The 17,316-nt window shown below is 43.1% G+C and overlaps 1 protein-coding gene across 1 annotated transcript in view; it reads right to left on the bottom strand.

The window, feature by feature from the left end:
- The window catches only part of alk (ALK receptor tyrosine kinase), a 738,611-nt gene that overhangs the window by 7,225 nt on the left and 714,070 nt on the right, over positions 1-17,316 (bottom strand). Inside the window, exons 26-28 of the mRNA XM_052470437.1 lie at positions 1,789-1,890; positions 1,415-1,549; positions 197-287 (exon numbers count right to left, since the gene is read on the bottom strand). Of these exons, the coding sequence (XP_052326397.1) occupies positions 197-287; positions 1,415-1,549; positions 1,789-1,890 (328 nt within the window). The remainder of the gene's footprint in view (positions 1-196; positions 288-1,414; positions 1,550-1,788; positions 1,891-17,316) is intronic.

Genomic DNA, 17,316 nt, shown 5'->3' with positions numbered 1-17,316 from the left:
AACATTACAAATGTCTGAATTTGTAGAAATTCCCAAAAGGAATACAGATTTACACGGACAGACATGTTATGAGCTATGTCACTTCTTAAAATAGTCAAACATATTAAAATCATCTTGTGGCAGTTAGACAGTCATAATAATACTTGAGCACATTTCAAGTGCAGAGGTGTTGACTCTCAATTGTCACGCTCCCTACCTGTAAGCAGTAGTCAATCCTTTCCAAGATGGTGGAGAAGTTGGGCCTGTCTTCCGGTTGATGCTGCCAACTCTGTGTCATTATCCGGTACCTGAGACACACACACACACACACACACACACACACACACACACACACACACACACACACACACACACACACACACACACACACACACACACACACACACACACACACACACACACACACACACACACACACACACACACACACACACACACACACACACACACACACACACACACACACACACACACACACACACACACACACACTCAAAAATGTTGACTAGTCTCTAGACAGACGGTTTACTTCTGGCAATGTATCAATGCTCCAGCTAAAGCGTCTGTACAAAACGTCTGTTTTGAGAGAAATTGGAACTGTCACCGGGAACGTCACTGCCATATCTACTTGCAACCTTAGCTAATCATGAGCACAATTCCTGCTTGATTTTAAGCCTCGCCTACCGAAACTTGTGATTTGTGTGGAGAGTTGGCTGTCTGAAGATTCCTTTTGAAATGTAAAAGAGAAGCTGACATTCTCCTCAGACCTTGTGCCTTTGCTGCCTAGCTCACGATGCTCCAAGGTCTGGGATATCTGAGACCACACGTTGACAAACAGTTAAAAAACATGTTCCCCCATTCACTAATACACTTGACAAACTCGCACACAATGATGTCAATAAAGTGTAACATCCCACTAGTTTGAGTGATTACTGTTGGAAAGTCAGTGGGGGTTAAACTGAACCCTGGGGTACCCCACCGAGACATCAACTCAAGCTATTTTTTTTATTGGCAGGGCTGATTTGCCTATTGTGTAATATACTGTGGTAATGTGAGCTAGTCATGATGAAGTTTACTACATGGGGACTGTGTCTGTTTTTGTGTGATAAAATTATCACAGAAGAAAAGGGTTGCGAGCACGTGATAGTTTGAGAAGTTATGGGTGTGTGTGTACGCTTGAATCCCTGTGTAAGTCTGCATACTGTGTGTGCATGGGTGAAACTGTATACTGTGTGTGAGGGTGTGTTATGTGTGTAACAGAATAAGTTCCATCCCTGTCTTGAGTGTCAGTTCAGAAAGGGCCGGAAGTTGACTGAGCGACAGTTCACTTTTCAATCTTCACTAGCCTGCTAGCTCACATCTGCTACATGTGTTTGGGTGAAGTGTGATAGTTTTGGTGGTATTTTGGACTTACACAGGCCCTGGGCAGTTTTTGGGAGGGTCCATCCTTCCCCCACTGGTGACAAACTCCAACACTTCCTGGTTACTGCGACTGGGATAGGGCATATAGCCCAAAGAGAAGATCTCCCATAGCAGCACCCCAAAGGACCTGAGAGAGAGGGGGAAAGAGGTAGGAGGAAGAAGGAGATGGGGGGGAGGGAAAGAATCATAAAGGTGACAGGGGTGAAGGAGAGAGGGAGAAAGTAGTGAGGCTTTCAAAAGGTGAAAAAGCATATTCTCCATTAGGACAGAGAGGGGGAGGTGAGGTAGACTGGAGCGGTGAAATGAAAGGGGGTGACATTCAAGATAACTAAAGTGTTATTGAGAGTGTGTTTCAATGAAACGTACCATGTGTCCGTTTTGGATGTGAAGATCCCCTCCATGAAGGCTTCCGGAGGCATCCACTTCACAGGCAGCATGGCGCGCCCACCCTTTCTGTAGTAGCTGGCCCTGTGGGGAGACACAGACACACACACAGTTGATTTTGTTAGTGCTTTTGCAGGACTCCATTTACTGCACAACAGGTAGAGAAAGGGATGAGATAGGGCAGAGCCAAAGTTCAGTCACACCAGTGTTTCCATAGAAACAGCACAACATCAGATCTAATAATTGGATCCTCCTTTTACACAGCGATATTGCGCCGTGCTGATCCAATCAGTGGAATTTTACAATAACTGTAACAGAACGAGTGGACGCCCACGAAAGTACTCAGTCCTCCTTATCCTCAAGAGAAAGGGGGGTATTTAAATTTTTTCACAGACCAAGTTGTTTTAAACTGTCTCACGCACCTGCTGTGAGCTTGTTATCTGATAGGCAGCAGAGTTATCAGTTTCATCTTCACCAGTCCCGAACACGCACTGAGAAGAGAAACGTTAACTTGGAATTGCACCTGCTGATTTTGCATTGTTTTTCGGCTTGCTTCTCTAGAAATTCTGGTGGCCATGACAGATGGTAAACGTGAGTTGCCTTGGGGGTGTGGTTTGATGTGAGTATTTCTTGGGTGTGTCCTTGTAGAATGTTTTGAGGTATTGACGGGCCATGACAAACCTTTTCATTCTCCTGAGGGGGAAGAGGCTCTGTCACACCTCCTTCACAACTGTGCAGGTGTGAGTGGGCCATTTTAAGGATTTTAAGGTGAGTTTAAGGCCTTTAAGGTTGAGATGGACACCAAGGAACTTAAAGCTCTAAACCCGCTCCACTGCAGCCCTGTAGTCTACGATTAGCTCCTTGGTCTTCTTGATGTTGAGGGAGAGGTTGTTGTCCCAGCACCACACTGCCAGGTCACTGACCTCCTCCCTGTAGGCTGTCTCATCATCGCCGGTGATCAGGCCCACCACTGCAGTCAACAAACTTCATGATTGTGTTGAATCAAATCTAGCTTTATTTATACAGCATATTTCAGACATGGAATGCAAACACAACAAGAAAAAACTAATTAAAACAATGAAAATAACTGAAAGAAAAACTGAATGAAGCTAAAATGGTGTGTTTTAAGATCTCTTTTAAAAATGTCCACAGTTTCGGCAGACAGGCTATTTCAGAGGCTGGGGACACAATAACTAATGGCTGCCTCGCCATGCCTCTTGGTCCTAGGCTTTGGGATAGTTAAAATGCCAGAGCACCTGAGGGATCTACTGGGTACATAACTTAAAAGCATGTCTCACATGTATTAGAGTGTACAATTCTTATATTGGAAGAATTGTATTTAAAAACCAAATTGAAGAATCTTATAATGTAATCTTAAACTCACAGGCAGCCAGTGCAGAGACCTTAAAACCAGTTTAATGTGTGCTGTCCGTCTGGTCTTGGTCAGTACCCTTGCTGCGGCATTCCGAGTGTTTTGCAGTTGACCAATGGCTTTCTTAGTTAGACCAGACAGGAGAGCATGACAGTAATTTATCCGTGGAGCAACAATCCTCTGATGACACAAAAATGTAAAGTTGTGTTTCGTCTGCGTAGCATTGAAAATCAGTGCTGTGCTTTCTGATAATGCTGCCAATGGGTAACATGTATAAACTGAACCGTTTCAGACCGAAAATCGAATCTTGTGGAATGCCACATGTGATATGTATTTTCTCTGAGATATGTTCACAAGGGGTGACAAAAAAAACTCTTGACTGGTTACAAAGGTCCTAAACCAATTTAGAACAGGACCCGAGAGGCCAACCCACCGCTCCAGTCTATCCAGAACAAAATCACGGTCAACAGTGTCGAAAGCAGCACTTAAATCCAAGTGTACAAGGACAGAGAGCTGTTTGGCATCTGTGTTGGTTCTATGATCATGTACCACTTTAACTAAGGCTGTCCCTGTGCTGTGGTGGGCCCAAAAAATATAGTTGGCACTTAAAAAATCAGCTTGAAAACCAATTTCTCCAAAATGTTGATTAAGAATGGAAGGCTGGAGATTGCCCAAACATTGAAGGGATTCTTCATAAGGGATTTCACCACAGCAGTGAGGAGAGTGCCCGTGAACAGGGAGGCATTAACCAGAGCTTACACTTCTTCAGATATGCAAATAAAAACTGCTTTGAAGAAGGTGTTGTGTATAGGATCGAGAGTGCAGGTATAAATTGTGATATCACTTTCCTCAGCATGCCTTTGTCAACCAGGGAAAATACCTCCATAGTGCCTTTAAGTGGTAGACTTAGGGCACATATCATCAAACTTCTCAACAGGTATTGCTTGACTGACACCCAGCCTAATGCTTTGAACTCATCACGTTTAGATGTGGAGGAAAGTTCACATAGGTTTGTGGGGGTAGGATTAAAATAAAATAAAATAAAAATATATTTCACCTTTATTTAACCAGGTAGGCCAGTTGAGAACAAGTTCTCATTTACAACTGCGACCTGGCTAAGATAAAGCAGTGTGACAAAAACAACAACACAGAGTGACACATAAACAAATGTACAATCAATAACACATATGAAAATAAAAATAGACAGATCTATGTACAGTGTGTGCAAATGTAGAAGAGTAGGAAGGTAAGCAATAAATAGGCCATAGAGGTGAAAATAATTACAATTTAGCATTAATACTGGAGTGATATATGTGCAGATGATGATGATGTGCAAGTAGAGATAATGGGGTTCAAAAGAGCAAGAGGGTAAGTAATAATATGGGGATTAGGTAGTCGGGTGGGCTATTTACAGATTGGCTGTGTACAGGTACAGTGATCGGTAAGCTGCTCTGACAGCTGATGTTTAAAGTTAGAGAGGGAGATATGACTCCAGCTTCAGAGATGTTTGAAATTCGTTCCAGTCATTGGCAGCAGAGAACCTGGAAGGAGAGGCGTCCAAAGGAAGTGTTGGCTTTTGGGATGACCAGTGCAATATACCTGCTGAAGCGCGTGCTCCAGGTTGGTGTTGCTATGGTGACCAGTGAGCTGAGATAAGGCAGGGCTTTACCTAGCAAAGACTTATAGATGATCTGGAGCCAGTGGGTTTGGCAACGGATAAGTAGTGAGGGCCATCCAACGAGAGCATTATCTAGCCAAGCTGGTTTGTACGGGTCCAGGTGTTGCTGCTCTTTCAGAACTTTAGGTCTTTGGATTTGGGTGAAGGAGAAGCGGGGCGGGTTTGGGCAAGTTGCTTCAGGGGGTGCTGAGGTGTTGGCTGGGGTAGGGGTAGCCAAGTGGAAAGCATGGCCAGCCGTGGAAAAATGCTTCTTGAAATGATCGATTATCGTAGATTTTATCGGTGGTGACAGTGTTTCCTATCCTCAGTGCAGTGGGCAGCTGGGAGGAGGTGCTCTTATTCTCCATGGACTTTACAGTGTCCCAAAACATTTTGGAATTAGTGCTGCAGAATGTAAATATCTGTTTGAAAAAGCTAGCCTTAGATTTCCTAACTGACTGAGTATATTGGTCCCTGACGAGTTAGATTTCACGGGGGCTCGATGCTAATGCAGAACACCACAGGATGTTTTTGTGCTGGTCAAGGGCAGTCAAGTCTGGGGTGAACCATGGGCTATGTCTGTTCTTAGTTTTACATTTTTGAATGGGGCATGCTTATTTAAGATGGAGAGGAAAGCACTTTCAAACAACAACCAGGCATCCTCTACTGACAGGATGAGGTCAATATCCTTCCAGGATACCCAGGCCAGGTCGGTTAGAACGGCCTGCTCACTGAAGTGTTTTAGGGAGCGTTTGACAGTGATGAGGAATGGTCATTTGACCGTGGACCCATTATGCACGCAGGCAATGAGGCAGTGACCGCTGAGATCCTGGTTGAAGACAGCAGACGTGTATTAAGAGGGCAAGTTGGTCAGGAGGATATCTACGAGGGTGCCCATGGTTACGGATTTAGGGTTGTACCTGGTAGGTTTCATGATCATTTGTGTGAGATTGAGGGCATCTAGCTTAGATTGTAGGATGGCTGGGGTGTTAAACATGTCCCAGTTTAGGTTACCTAACAGTACAAACCCTGAAGATAGATGGGTGGTGATCAATTCACATATGGTGTCCAGGGAACATCTGGGGGCTGAAGGGGGTCTATAACAAGTGGCAACGGTAAGAGACTTGTTTCTGGAAAGGTTCATTGTTTGGGCACAGACCTGGATAGTATGACAGAACTCTGCAGTAGATTGCAACTCCGTCCCCTTTGGCAGTTCTATCTTGTTAGAAAATGTTGTAGTTAGGGATGGAAATTTCAGGATTTTGTGGTGGCCTTCCTAAGCCAGGGTTCAGACATGGCTAGGACATCCGGATCAGACCTCTAATGTTAACATGCATGAAACATATGCTTTTACGGTTATAGAAGTCAACAAATGAGAGCGCCTGGGTTAACCTCTACATCACCAGAGGAACAGAGGAACAGAGGAGGAGTAGTATAAGAATACGGCTAAAAGAACTGGTCGTCTAGTGCGTTCAGAACAGAGAGTAAGGGGACAGGTTTCTGGGCACAGAAGGATAGATTCAAGCCATACTGTATAGACAAGGGTCTGTATAGGATGTGAGTACTGTGGAGGTAAGCCTCGGCATTGAGTGACGATGAGAGAGTTTTTGTCTCTCGAAGTACCATTTAAGACAGGTAAGGCATATGAGCAGGGCTGGAGGCTCTACAGTGAAATAAGACAATAATTACTAACCAAAACAGCAATATACAAGGCATATAGACATTAGGGAGAGGCATGTGTAGCCAACTAATCATAGAGTCAAGTGAGTAGCTAGGTGAGCTGGAGGCATGGAGATTCAGACAGCAAGCAGGCCGGGGCTAGCAGCAGGCTAGCAGATGGGCCTCGGGAACGTCGCAACGGGGCGGCAGGGTAGCCTAGTGGTTAGAGCGTTGGGCTAGTAACCGGAAGGTTGCCAGTTCAAACCCCTGAGCTGACAAGGTACAAATCTGTCGTTCTGCCCCTGAACAGGCTGTTAACCCACTGTTCCTAGGCCGTCATTGAAAATAAGAATTTGTTCTTAACTGACTTGCCTGGTAGAAAAAAGAAAAAAAACAGTGGAGCCTGTGGAAACCACCTTGGACAGTTACGTTGGCAGACCAGTCGTGATGGATCGACGGGGCTCTGTGTCGGCAGCAAAGGGTCCAGGCCAATTGGCAAAAGAGGTATTGAAGCCCAGGGATTATCTAATGGATTTCTTTGGCTTGACGGGGGATGGGCTGATGGATTTATCAGGCCATCAATGGTTGAGAAGAGCTCTCTAATTATTTTGATTATTAGTGATCAAGTTACAAAAATTTGCCTGTCTGGCATTTCAAATTGCCTTGTTATATATTCCAAGTGTCTCTCTCAGAATATCACAACGGACCTGCAACTTTGCCTTTCTCCATTTTCTCTTTAATTGATTTGTTTCATCACTCATGTAAGGGGCTCTCCCTATGGATACTGCCTTTTTCAACTTTTCTGGAACCATCAATGGTTGCCCTTAATTTGCTATTAAAGTTATCAACGGAATCATCACAAGAGGAAGGCAGAATAGGGGATGGAGTATTGATCATACACTCAATATCTGTATTTTCTTCAAATGTAAGACAGTGTTTCTTAATAATGTGGTTATGGGTGGGCCCAGTAGAAAGCCCCATGGTAGCCTAGTGGTTAGAGCGTTGGACTAGTAACCGAAAGGTTGCAAGTTCAAACCCCCGAGCTGACAAGGTACAAATCTGTCATTCTGCCCCTGAACAGGCAGTTAACCCACTGTTCCTAGGCCGTCATTGAAAATAAGAATTTGTTCTTAACTGACTTGCCTAGTTAAATAAAGGTAAAACATAAAATAAAAAATAACCAGGTCCAGAGTATGGCCACGGTTATGGGTGGGCCCAGTAGAAAGCCCCATGGTACTAACCAGGTCCAGATTATTGCCACGGTTATGGGTGGGCCTAGTAGAAAGCCCCATGGTAATAACCAGGTCCAGAGTATGGCCACGGTTATGGGTGGGCCCAGTAGAAGCTCCAAGCTCTTCATCAAGCTCGAGACCCATAGTCTCGACCCCGCCCTGTGCAACTGGGTACTGGACTTCCTGACGGGCCGCCCCCAGGTGGTGAGGGTAGGCAACAACATCTCCACCCCGCTGATCCTCAACACTGGGGCCCCACAAGGGTGCATTCTGAGCCCTCTACTGTACTCCCTGTTCACCCACGACTGCGTGGCCATGCACGCCTCCAACTCAATCATCAAGTTTGCGGACGACACAACAGTGGTAGGCTTGATTACCAACAACGACGAGACGGCCTACAGGGAGGAGGTGAGGGCCCTCGGAGTGTGGTGTCAGGAAAATAACCTCACACTCAACGTCATCAAAACTAAGGAGATGATTGTGGACTTCAGGAAACAGCAGAGGGAACACCCCCCTATCCACATCGATGGAACAGTAGTGGAGAGGGTAGTAAGTTTTCACACAGACAGCATCGTGAAGAAGGCGCAGCAGCGCCTCTTCAACCTCAGGAGGCTGAAGAAATCCGGCTTGTCATCAAAAACACTCACAAACTTCTACAGATGCACAATCGAGAGCATCCTGTCGGGCTGTATCACCACCTGATACGGCAACTGCTCCGCCCACAACCATAAGGCTCTCCAGAGGGTAGTGAGGTCTGCACAACGCATCACCGGGGGCAAACTACCTGCCCTCCAGGACACATACACCACCCGATGTCACAGGAAGGCCATAAAGATCATCAAGGACAACAACCACCCGAGCCACTGCCTGTTCACCCCGCTATCATCCAGAAGGCGAGGTCAGTACAGGTGCATCAAAGCTGGGACCGAGAGACTGAAAAACAGCTTCTATCTCAAGGCCATCAGACTGTTAAACAGCCACCACTAACATTGAGTGGCTGCTGCCAACACACTGACTCAACTCCAGCCACTTTAATAATGTGAATTGATGGGAAATGATGTAAAATATATCACTAGCCACTATAAACAATGCTACCTTATATAATGTTTACATACCCTACATTATTCATCTCATATGTATACGTATATACTGTACTCCATATCATCTACTGCATCTTTATGTAATACATGTATCACTAGCCACTTTAACTATGCCACTTTGTTTACATACTCATCTCATATGTATATACTGTACTCAATACCATCTACTGTATCTTGCCTATGCCGCTCTGTACCATCAGTCATTCATATATCTTTATGTGCATATTCTTTATCCCCTTACACTTGTGTCTAAAAGGTAGTAGTTTTCTAATTGTTAGCTAGATTACTTGTTGGTTATTACTGCATTGTCGGAACTAGAAGCACAAGCATTTCGCTACACTCGCATTAACATCTGCTAACCATGTGTTTGTGACAAATACAATTGGATTTGATTTGATTTAGAAAGCCCCTTGGTAATAACCAGGTCCAGAGTATGGCCACGGTTATGGGTGGGCCCAGTAGAAAGCCTCATTGTAATAACCAGGTCCAGAGTATGGCCATGGTGGGCCCAGTAATATGTTAGATAAAGTCTATAGATCTCAAAAGATTCAGAAATCCAAAGGCCTTGGAGTCAGTCTCTGTCACCCAACACAATGATTTTATCATAGTTCTCAAGAAACATAGACGATAGTTCAGAGAATTCAGTAAAGAAAGTGGGGCAGGGCATTGGTGGCCTATCTATACAGACCAAAAGTCGCCAAATGAAATGGTCTGACACCCGAGAGCAATAGTAAAAATAGAGGCTTTCCTCCCACCCTTTTTCAATAGAATATGAAAAGTTGTAGTCCAGGTGGTAGCTTCAATAAGAGTAGCACTACATCCTGAACACAGCCATGTTTCAGCGAGAAATATGCAAACAACTTTGAGCTCGGTAATGAGGTTATTCATGAGAATGGTTTAACTAGTGATTGCTCTAACATTTAAAAGTCCCATATTAAATGAGTGTGGGCCACTGCCTGTGGGGCGTCTGCCTAGAGGTAACCAATCAAATACGAACCAAATTATTAACGTTACAACCACGTTTTCTGACAGTGTCCAATCTACCAGAATGGTAGGAGTTCGCAGTTTTTATAAACTCAGGCGGAGTTAAAGGAACATCAATTAAGTTAATCACAATAACCGTAGTGCCCTTTCTATAGGAGTTGATATGGTATCCAAGTCCTCTGTGTCACGTTCTGACCTTAGTTCCTTTATTTATGTCTTTGTGTTAGTTTGGTCAGGGCGTGAGTTGGGGTGGGTAGTCTATGTTATTTTTTCTGTGTTGTGTTTGTGTTTGGCCTGGTATGGTTCTCAATCGGAGGCAGGTGTCGTTCGTTGTCTCTGATTGAGAATCATACTTAGGTAGCCTGTTTTCCCCATTTTAGTTGTGGGTGATATTTTCTGCTTAGTGTGTCTGCACCAGACAGAACTGTTTCGGTTTCATTTTTGGTTCTCTTGTTATTTTTTGTCATTAAGTGTTCCGTTCTATTAAATATCATGAACACTTACCAAGCTGCGTATTGGTCCAATCTTTCCTACTCCTCCTCAGAAGAGGAGGAGAATCGTTACACTCAGTTGGTTATTCTGACAGGGAGAACTGGAGCACTACCAGACCCTGTCTGTCAGTCTCTAAAACGGTTTGAGATGTTGCTGGAAATAACACTGTAACCCCATGTGGGTGCTGGTTGCTCCCACAAAAATAAACATTCCCGTCGTTGCAAAGCTTTTTCAGGTACTTGTTTAGGGCAAAGTGTCGTCTGAAATGTACCCGAACCCCTTTGGTAGCACGGGAGGGAGCCAGAGATAATTATTCTCTTCCCTGTGCTAGCGAGGGTCTTTAAAAACATTTTGCAGTCCTCCCTAAGTTCCTCAGATCGCCTAAAACTAAGGCCACGTGAGTGACGATGGTGTCAATATTGGAGTAGTTGGCCAGAACCGTGGGCAGGAGAGAGTTCATGTCATGGACACAGGTTCCTGGGTGACAGTGGTCCACGGACCGTAGGCATGCCAAACTCTCTCACCATTGAGCTGCCCACAATGATTGTGGTACTGATGGAATGGGGAAACAACCTTCTGAACTGTGGTGGCCGTGGAGGAGGATGCCACTGGGTGGCCGCTGGCTGTTGGTATACACGCAGGATCTGTGCTGACTCCAGGGGCTGGTAGGTCCATCTCAAGTGGGGCAAAGTTGTTTGATAGCTGGATCGGATCTTCTCAGATAGATGGGTGGCCACACTACCTCTCCAATCTCCTACGCCTTACGAATATCCAGTCTTCCATGGGCTAAAGAATTGAGCTTAACATCTGTCCGTTGGATTGAGATCAACGCCGGCCATCTCATCGGCAGCTTTGCTATAGCATTTAAAACTGAGATTCTGTTTTCCTGGGTTACAGCAAGGTCAGTGTACTTAGAAAGCAAATGTTCCTTCACTCACAGACGAGCTAACAGCCAAAGGATCTGTTCTGTAAAATGCTTGATGGTAGTGCATTTAGGGCAGACAAATTGCTGTCCATTTTCCAGTTCCCCTTTATCTTCATGTGATTGTCTGGAAATCATCTAACACCTGAAGTATTTGTGCTCAGCCATGGATAAAAACACTGGTGGGCTTGAACTGCTAGCGTTAGCCTGCTCCTTTTTCAGCTAACTGTTACTTAACAGGAATCCGAAACACAAACTTGTGGTCTCAGTCGTAAAGACTAACCGCATTGCGGAATCAGTAGCAATACAACTTCAGCTATGAATAAAAACGATTTAACGAAACCGATTTCATAAAAACAACAAAACGAGTGTAGACAGTACACTGTTCTGTTGCACTCTCTGATGACGTCTGTTGTGTGATGACGTGGCTCTTCAAAGTGGAGTCCAATAGACACTGAATTAGATTCTCCCCAGAAACACGTGGCCACTCAGTCATGGGTAAATAGGTAGTACAGGAGCACACGCCACTGTGGAAAACACCCCTGTGGGGCCCCCGTGTTGACGGTCAGCGTGGCAGAGGTGATGTTGCCTACCCTCACCACCTGGGGTCAGCACGTCAGGAAATCCAGGATCCAGTTGCACAGGGGGGTGTTCAGTCCCAGGGTCATAAAGCTTGGTGACGAGCTTGGAGGGGAGACGGATGATGGAGGAAGCTTTGAATAGGTCAGTAACCTACATATTAAGATGGTTTCTCCCTCCCCATTTTAACTGATACCATTCAATTCAAAAATATAAAATACAATACAAGTAAAACTTGTCTAACAGAAAAACAAGGTCAATGATTGTTTGAGAAATAACAACGTGATCTTGTATAGAAGTTAATTCTACGCTTTACAGATATAGACGGATTGGATTAGATTCAGGCCAGTGACGCAGTTACACTATGCATGTTTTGCCATGGCCCTAGGTTGGTTTGAGTTTGTTGCTGATAGTTAATACAATGCTGTAGTCAGACATGAGTTAGCTAGTACCACAATTGCTGCATCAAATATTTATTTGTGTACTAGACCTGGGTTGCACCTTGGAGGCTAATGTGACTGTTTAGTCTAAAGTACACACATTTAGAGTGGCATGGAAATATGATAACATTGCTAAAGTAGTAAAAAGAATTAGTAGGAAACATCTTTTACTTTAGAGAGCTGCCAATATTGCCATAACTGTTACGAGCAAAGTTCATCAGATAGCTAGCAATGCTAATGTTAACTAGCTCAATTACGGGAGTACCCTCAATCTTAGTTAGCGTGCTAAAGTTATAACGTAAACTCACTCACTGTTGTCGCCTTGGTCCGTACAATTGACCCTTATTTTAGCGCCCCAAAAATGTAATACTTCCAGATCAACTGTAATGTATGAGCTCCACACTGCCCAATTCTGCATATTTCAACAAGGCAATGAGCTACGTCGGGTCGTTTTAAAAATGGCGGGTGGGGAAGCTAAACTAATGCGTGATAGTGCGAAGGACAGTTGTCCTGTGGGAAAACTGCTTTTTTTCACTCGATCTGTCCAACTTATCACCTTATCGCCTCTAAAATGTAAATAAACACTAAAGAGTTTATATAATGTGTCATTACATACCTATTTGAAGGTTTGTGTCGAATTTGAATCAGGTTTTTAGGGCAGTTCTAAAGTGATCTTCAGAAGTAAACAGCGGCTTTGAGAGTCATGATCGCATGCAGTGATGGCGCAATGACTAGGTATCCCCCCTTACCCCCGTCACTGTCCATTTCTTGTTTTTAAACGATGAGAGAAGTGTTACACCTGGTGGTGAGAGATTGTAAGACAGAAATAGTAGCTTTATGCGTGATGCACGTTACGACATGACACGTCATGATGTAATAGCGGGTCCATTTTTTCCAAAATTTCTCCAATACAATAGAGCCCTTACCATGTCGATCAACGCGTGAATAGAAATATAGTTCACACCCCAGATTTTGAAGTCAACACAGTCGCTACAGTCCCATTACTTTTCTTTGCAGCCTCGTTTGAATGTCGCGGTTGCGCACATTTTACGGAATGGGCTGAGTTTATCACAATCATGACAAAAGGTTTTCCTACTAATTATTTGCCTTCTTTTGAAATGTATCGTGTTCCCAAGCCAAATCCGTTTTGTATTCAGGTAGGCTAAAGTTAGCCAGCTAGTTATTTAGGTTAGCTAGCTAGCTAACATCTCCTATATAGCGATGATAGTGATAATGATTATCAAAATATACATAATCAGATACATAACCAGCATGTTCTAGTTGCCGGTATACTCACCACCTCTAGGGACCAACGAACTCCAACCACCTATTTCTGCATAATATTGTCCTTCAGCAGGGCAGGCAAACCAGTTGGCTGTGCATCCTGCCGGAAGCATGCATTGTATCGTCAATCCGTATAGGGCTTTAAAGTTTAAAACATCTGTGATCCTTTGAAAAGGAAACAATAATTTACTTATTACGCACTGAGGTACCAAACTCTGTATTAGACCAGACTAACCTTGTGACCAAAATTATCCTATTTATACTTTGTAGTCAATTTTGACACTAAAATAAATGTTTCATATGAATCATATTGATGCCACATAGGCCATTTTCAAAGGGATAAGTTGTTTTTTAGGTTCAGCCACAGACTCCCATCACCCTTCACTCTCCCCTGCGATTCGCCTCATAAAAACTCTACCTGATGGACTGTGCGACGGTAGTTGTTAAAAAACTGGCAAGCGTGGGAGGCCTGTTGAAAGAAAGAAGCATGTTTTGATGTTTATATAGTTTGTATATACTGTAGTATATCTGTGGTACTTTGGTGGAAGTGTTATGTAAGGCAACTTGGATTTATGGTATTTTGTGATACGGTTCGTCAGTGGTGATTTCAGCTGTCCCATGATCCTTGTACAGACAGAGTTGACATTTGTTGTCATAATCCTGACAAAGGGGTAATTCCACAAAGGGTAAACCCCATACCAGCCAGACATACAGTCAATTTTGGGACACAAATGTTGCACCATTTATGCTTAATATAAAAATACATGTAATTCATAAAGCTATCCATCTCTTTGAGGCTTTTTAATCAGGCCTGAGTCACATCGGTGTGCATGTGTCTGTCTGTACGTGTGTGTGTGAGTAAATGAGAATAAAAGTGGGAGGAAATGATGGAGGAAGAGAAAAAAAAGAGTATACCGTAGGCTATATGGAGGAAAAAGGAAAAAAGGTATAAGTCCTACTCCAGTTTTCTTTTCACCTCATTTAACACCTGATTTACTTAACAAAAGGTGCATCCACGAATGACATGACATGGCTCAAGTGGGGTGTGGGCATTTACTCTAGTGTTCTCTATTGCTCCTCTATTGTTCCTCAAGCAAAAGCAGGCTGATGTGATGTCACATCAGCACGCAGACCAACTCTTTGAATGCCCTACTCCTTGAAGTTTGAGTTTATGTTTAAAAACACGACTTCTAAATCACGAGGATGCGGAGGTATTAGGGCTGGGCAATATGGCCTAAAAACTGTATCTCTGTTTAAAAAAAATACGTTTTTTTTTACTTATGGGTAATTCACGATATATATCTCTTTAAAAAAACTTTTCTCTAATACGTTTTGTTGCACAATTAAAAGGTCAACACACTGCATTTCAAACAGTCAGGAATTCAAAATTATAATTCAAGATTATACCTATCCCACTAATAATGAAATGATTTAATCAATAATTTCATATGTTTTTATCAAAATGCATCATTTGGCAGGAATACCTTCTTGAACATCTGAACTTTCATGCTCCTTAAAAACAAACTTGTATGCCATCTGTAAATACAAATAAAATTGTTAAATTACGAGCCTAGTTGATTTGGCCACAGAAAAAGTCAGCAATCTTCCCACTAGCCATGATTGGCTGAGATAATAAGTTGGCTGGAGATGCCGAGAGATGAGTTTGGAGTATTCTGCGGTGTAGAATCTTGTGCTCGTTATGAGTAGATAATCCTTTCTACTGCAGTTTTTTCTAAAGATATAATGTTAGCCATGGAAAAGTGCAAATATATTGCTACTGCTCTCAATAACATTGCTGCCCTGAATTTATCAGGCGCTATTGACAAAGGTCAGTGGAAAAAAGGACGATTGTGCCATGCTGACTCTCTTTGACTCTGAACATTTCATAAAAGGGGTTGCAGTCTGCCGTGAAGCTTTCATCCATGTATACGGGTAAGAATCTAGCTACAGTTTCAGGTATTACATGTTTCTAATTTGTCAGAAAGTTGTTTTCATTACAAGTTAAATACTTCTTGTGACTCTCAAACCCTGATCCGGGAGCGGAATCATCGCCTGACACTAATTAGCATAACGCAACGGACATAAAATCTTAAAATAGGAAAATCTTCCTATTCATGAAAATCACAAATGAAATATATTGAGACACAGCTTAGCCTTTTGTTAATCACACTGTCATATCAGATTTTCCAAATATGCTTTACAGCCAACGCTAGACAAGCATTTGTGTAAGTTTATCATAGCCTAGCATAGCATTATGCCCTGCTAGCAGCAGGCAACATTTTCATGAAAATAAGAAAAGCAATCAAATTAAATAATTTACCTTTGAAGAACTTCCGATGTTTTCACTCACGAGACTCCCAGTTAGATAGCAAATGTTCCTTTTTTCCCAAAATATTATTTTTGTTGGTGAAATAGCTCCGGTTGTTCTTCACGTTTGGCTGAGAAATCGACCGGAAAATGCAGTCACTACAACGCCAAACTTTTTTCCAAATGAGCTCCATAATATCGACAGACACATGGCAAACGTTGTTTAGAATCAATCCTCAAGGTGTTTTTCACATATCTATTTGATAATATATCCACCGGGACAATTGGTTTCTCATTAGAAGCGATTGGAATAATGGCTACCTCAGTAATTTACGCAAGATTTTCTGCGGGAGCCATCATGTGACCACTTGCTCAATGTGGTCCCTTACGGCTATTCTTCAATATAAATGCATAAAAATACGTCACAATGCTGTAGACACCTTGGGGAATACGTAGAAAGCGTAAGCTCATTCGTAGCCCATTCACAGCCATATAAGGAGTCATTGGCATGCAGCGCTTTCAAAATATGGCGCACTTCCTGATTGGATTTTTATCTGTGTTTCGCCTGTAACATCAGTTCTGTTGCACTCACAGACAATATCTTTGCAGTTGTGGAAACTTTAGAGTGTTTTCTATCCAAAGCTGTCAATTATATGCATAGTCGAGCATCTTGTCGTGACAAAATATCCCGTTTAAAACGGGAACGTTTTTTATCCAAAAATGAAATTCCGCCCCCAGAGTTTATATTTTTTAGCTAGCTAGCTAGCTAACATTACTGTTACATGTCTAAACAATAAAGCTTGCCGTTAGCTAACTAAAGTTAGCGGATGTTAGATGGCTTGCTAGATAACATTAACTTACATGTATGAAGTGTGTGTAATGTTAGTGACGTTTTTTTCAGAATGTCATTTCGCATTGCTAGTTATAGCCTGTTAGTTAGCTAACTAGCTAATATTGAACCTATTTGGTTAACTATGACAATCGGTTTGTATTTCTAGTTAAAGATTGCTGTTAGCTAGCCAGCTGACATTAGATGGCTGGCTAGCTAGCTAACATTGAGCCTATTTGCTTAACTTTAGCTAGCTATTACAACTGCTTTCTATTAGCCAGCAGCATACCACCCTGCATCCAGCAGCATACCACCCTGCATCCCAATGCTGGTTTGCTTCTGATCAGTCCCTAGATGAGAGACCAGATGCTGCTGGAAGTGGTGTTGGAGGGCCAGTAGTTGGCTCTCTTTCCTCGGGTCTAAGATCAAATTTCCCAATGTCCCAAGGCATAGATTGGGGACACTGCCCTGTGTAGGGTGCTGTCTTTTGGATGGGACATTAAACGGGTGTCCTGACTCTCTGTGGTCACTAAAGAGTCCATGGCACTTATCGTAAGAGTAGGGGTGTTAACTCCGGTGTCCTGGCTAAATTGCCAAGCTGTCCCTCAAACCGTCACCTAATCATCCCCAGCTTGCAATTGGCTCATTCATCC

The sequence above is a fragment of the Oncorhynchus keta genome, chromosome 2 (assembly GCF_023373465.1).
Source record: "Oncorhynchus keta strain PuntledgeMale-10-30-2019 chromosome 2, Oket_V2, whole genome shotgun sequence".
Lineage (NCBI taxonomy): Eukaryota > Metazoa > Chordata > Actinopteri > Salmoniformes > Salmonidae > Oncorhynchus > Oncorhynchus keta.
The sequence above is the reverse complement of the archived record's forward strand: the minus strand, read 5'-3'. Positions and strand labels throughout refer to the sequence as shown.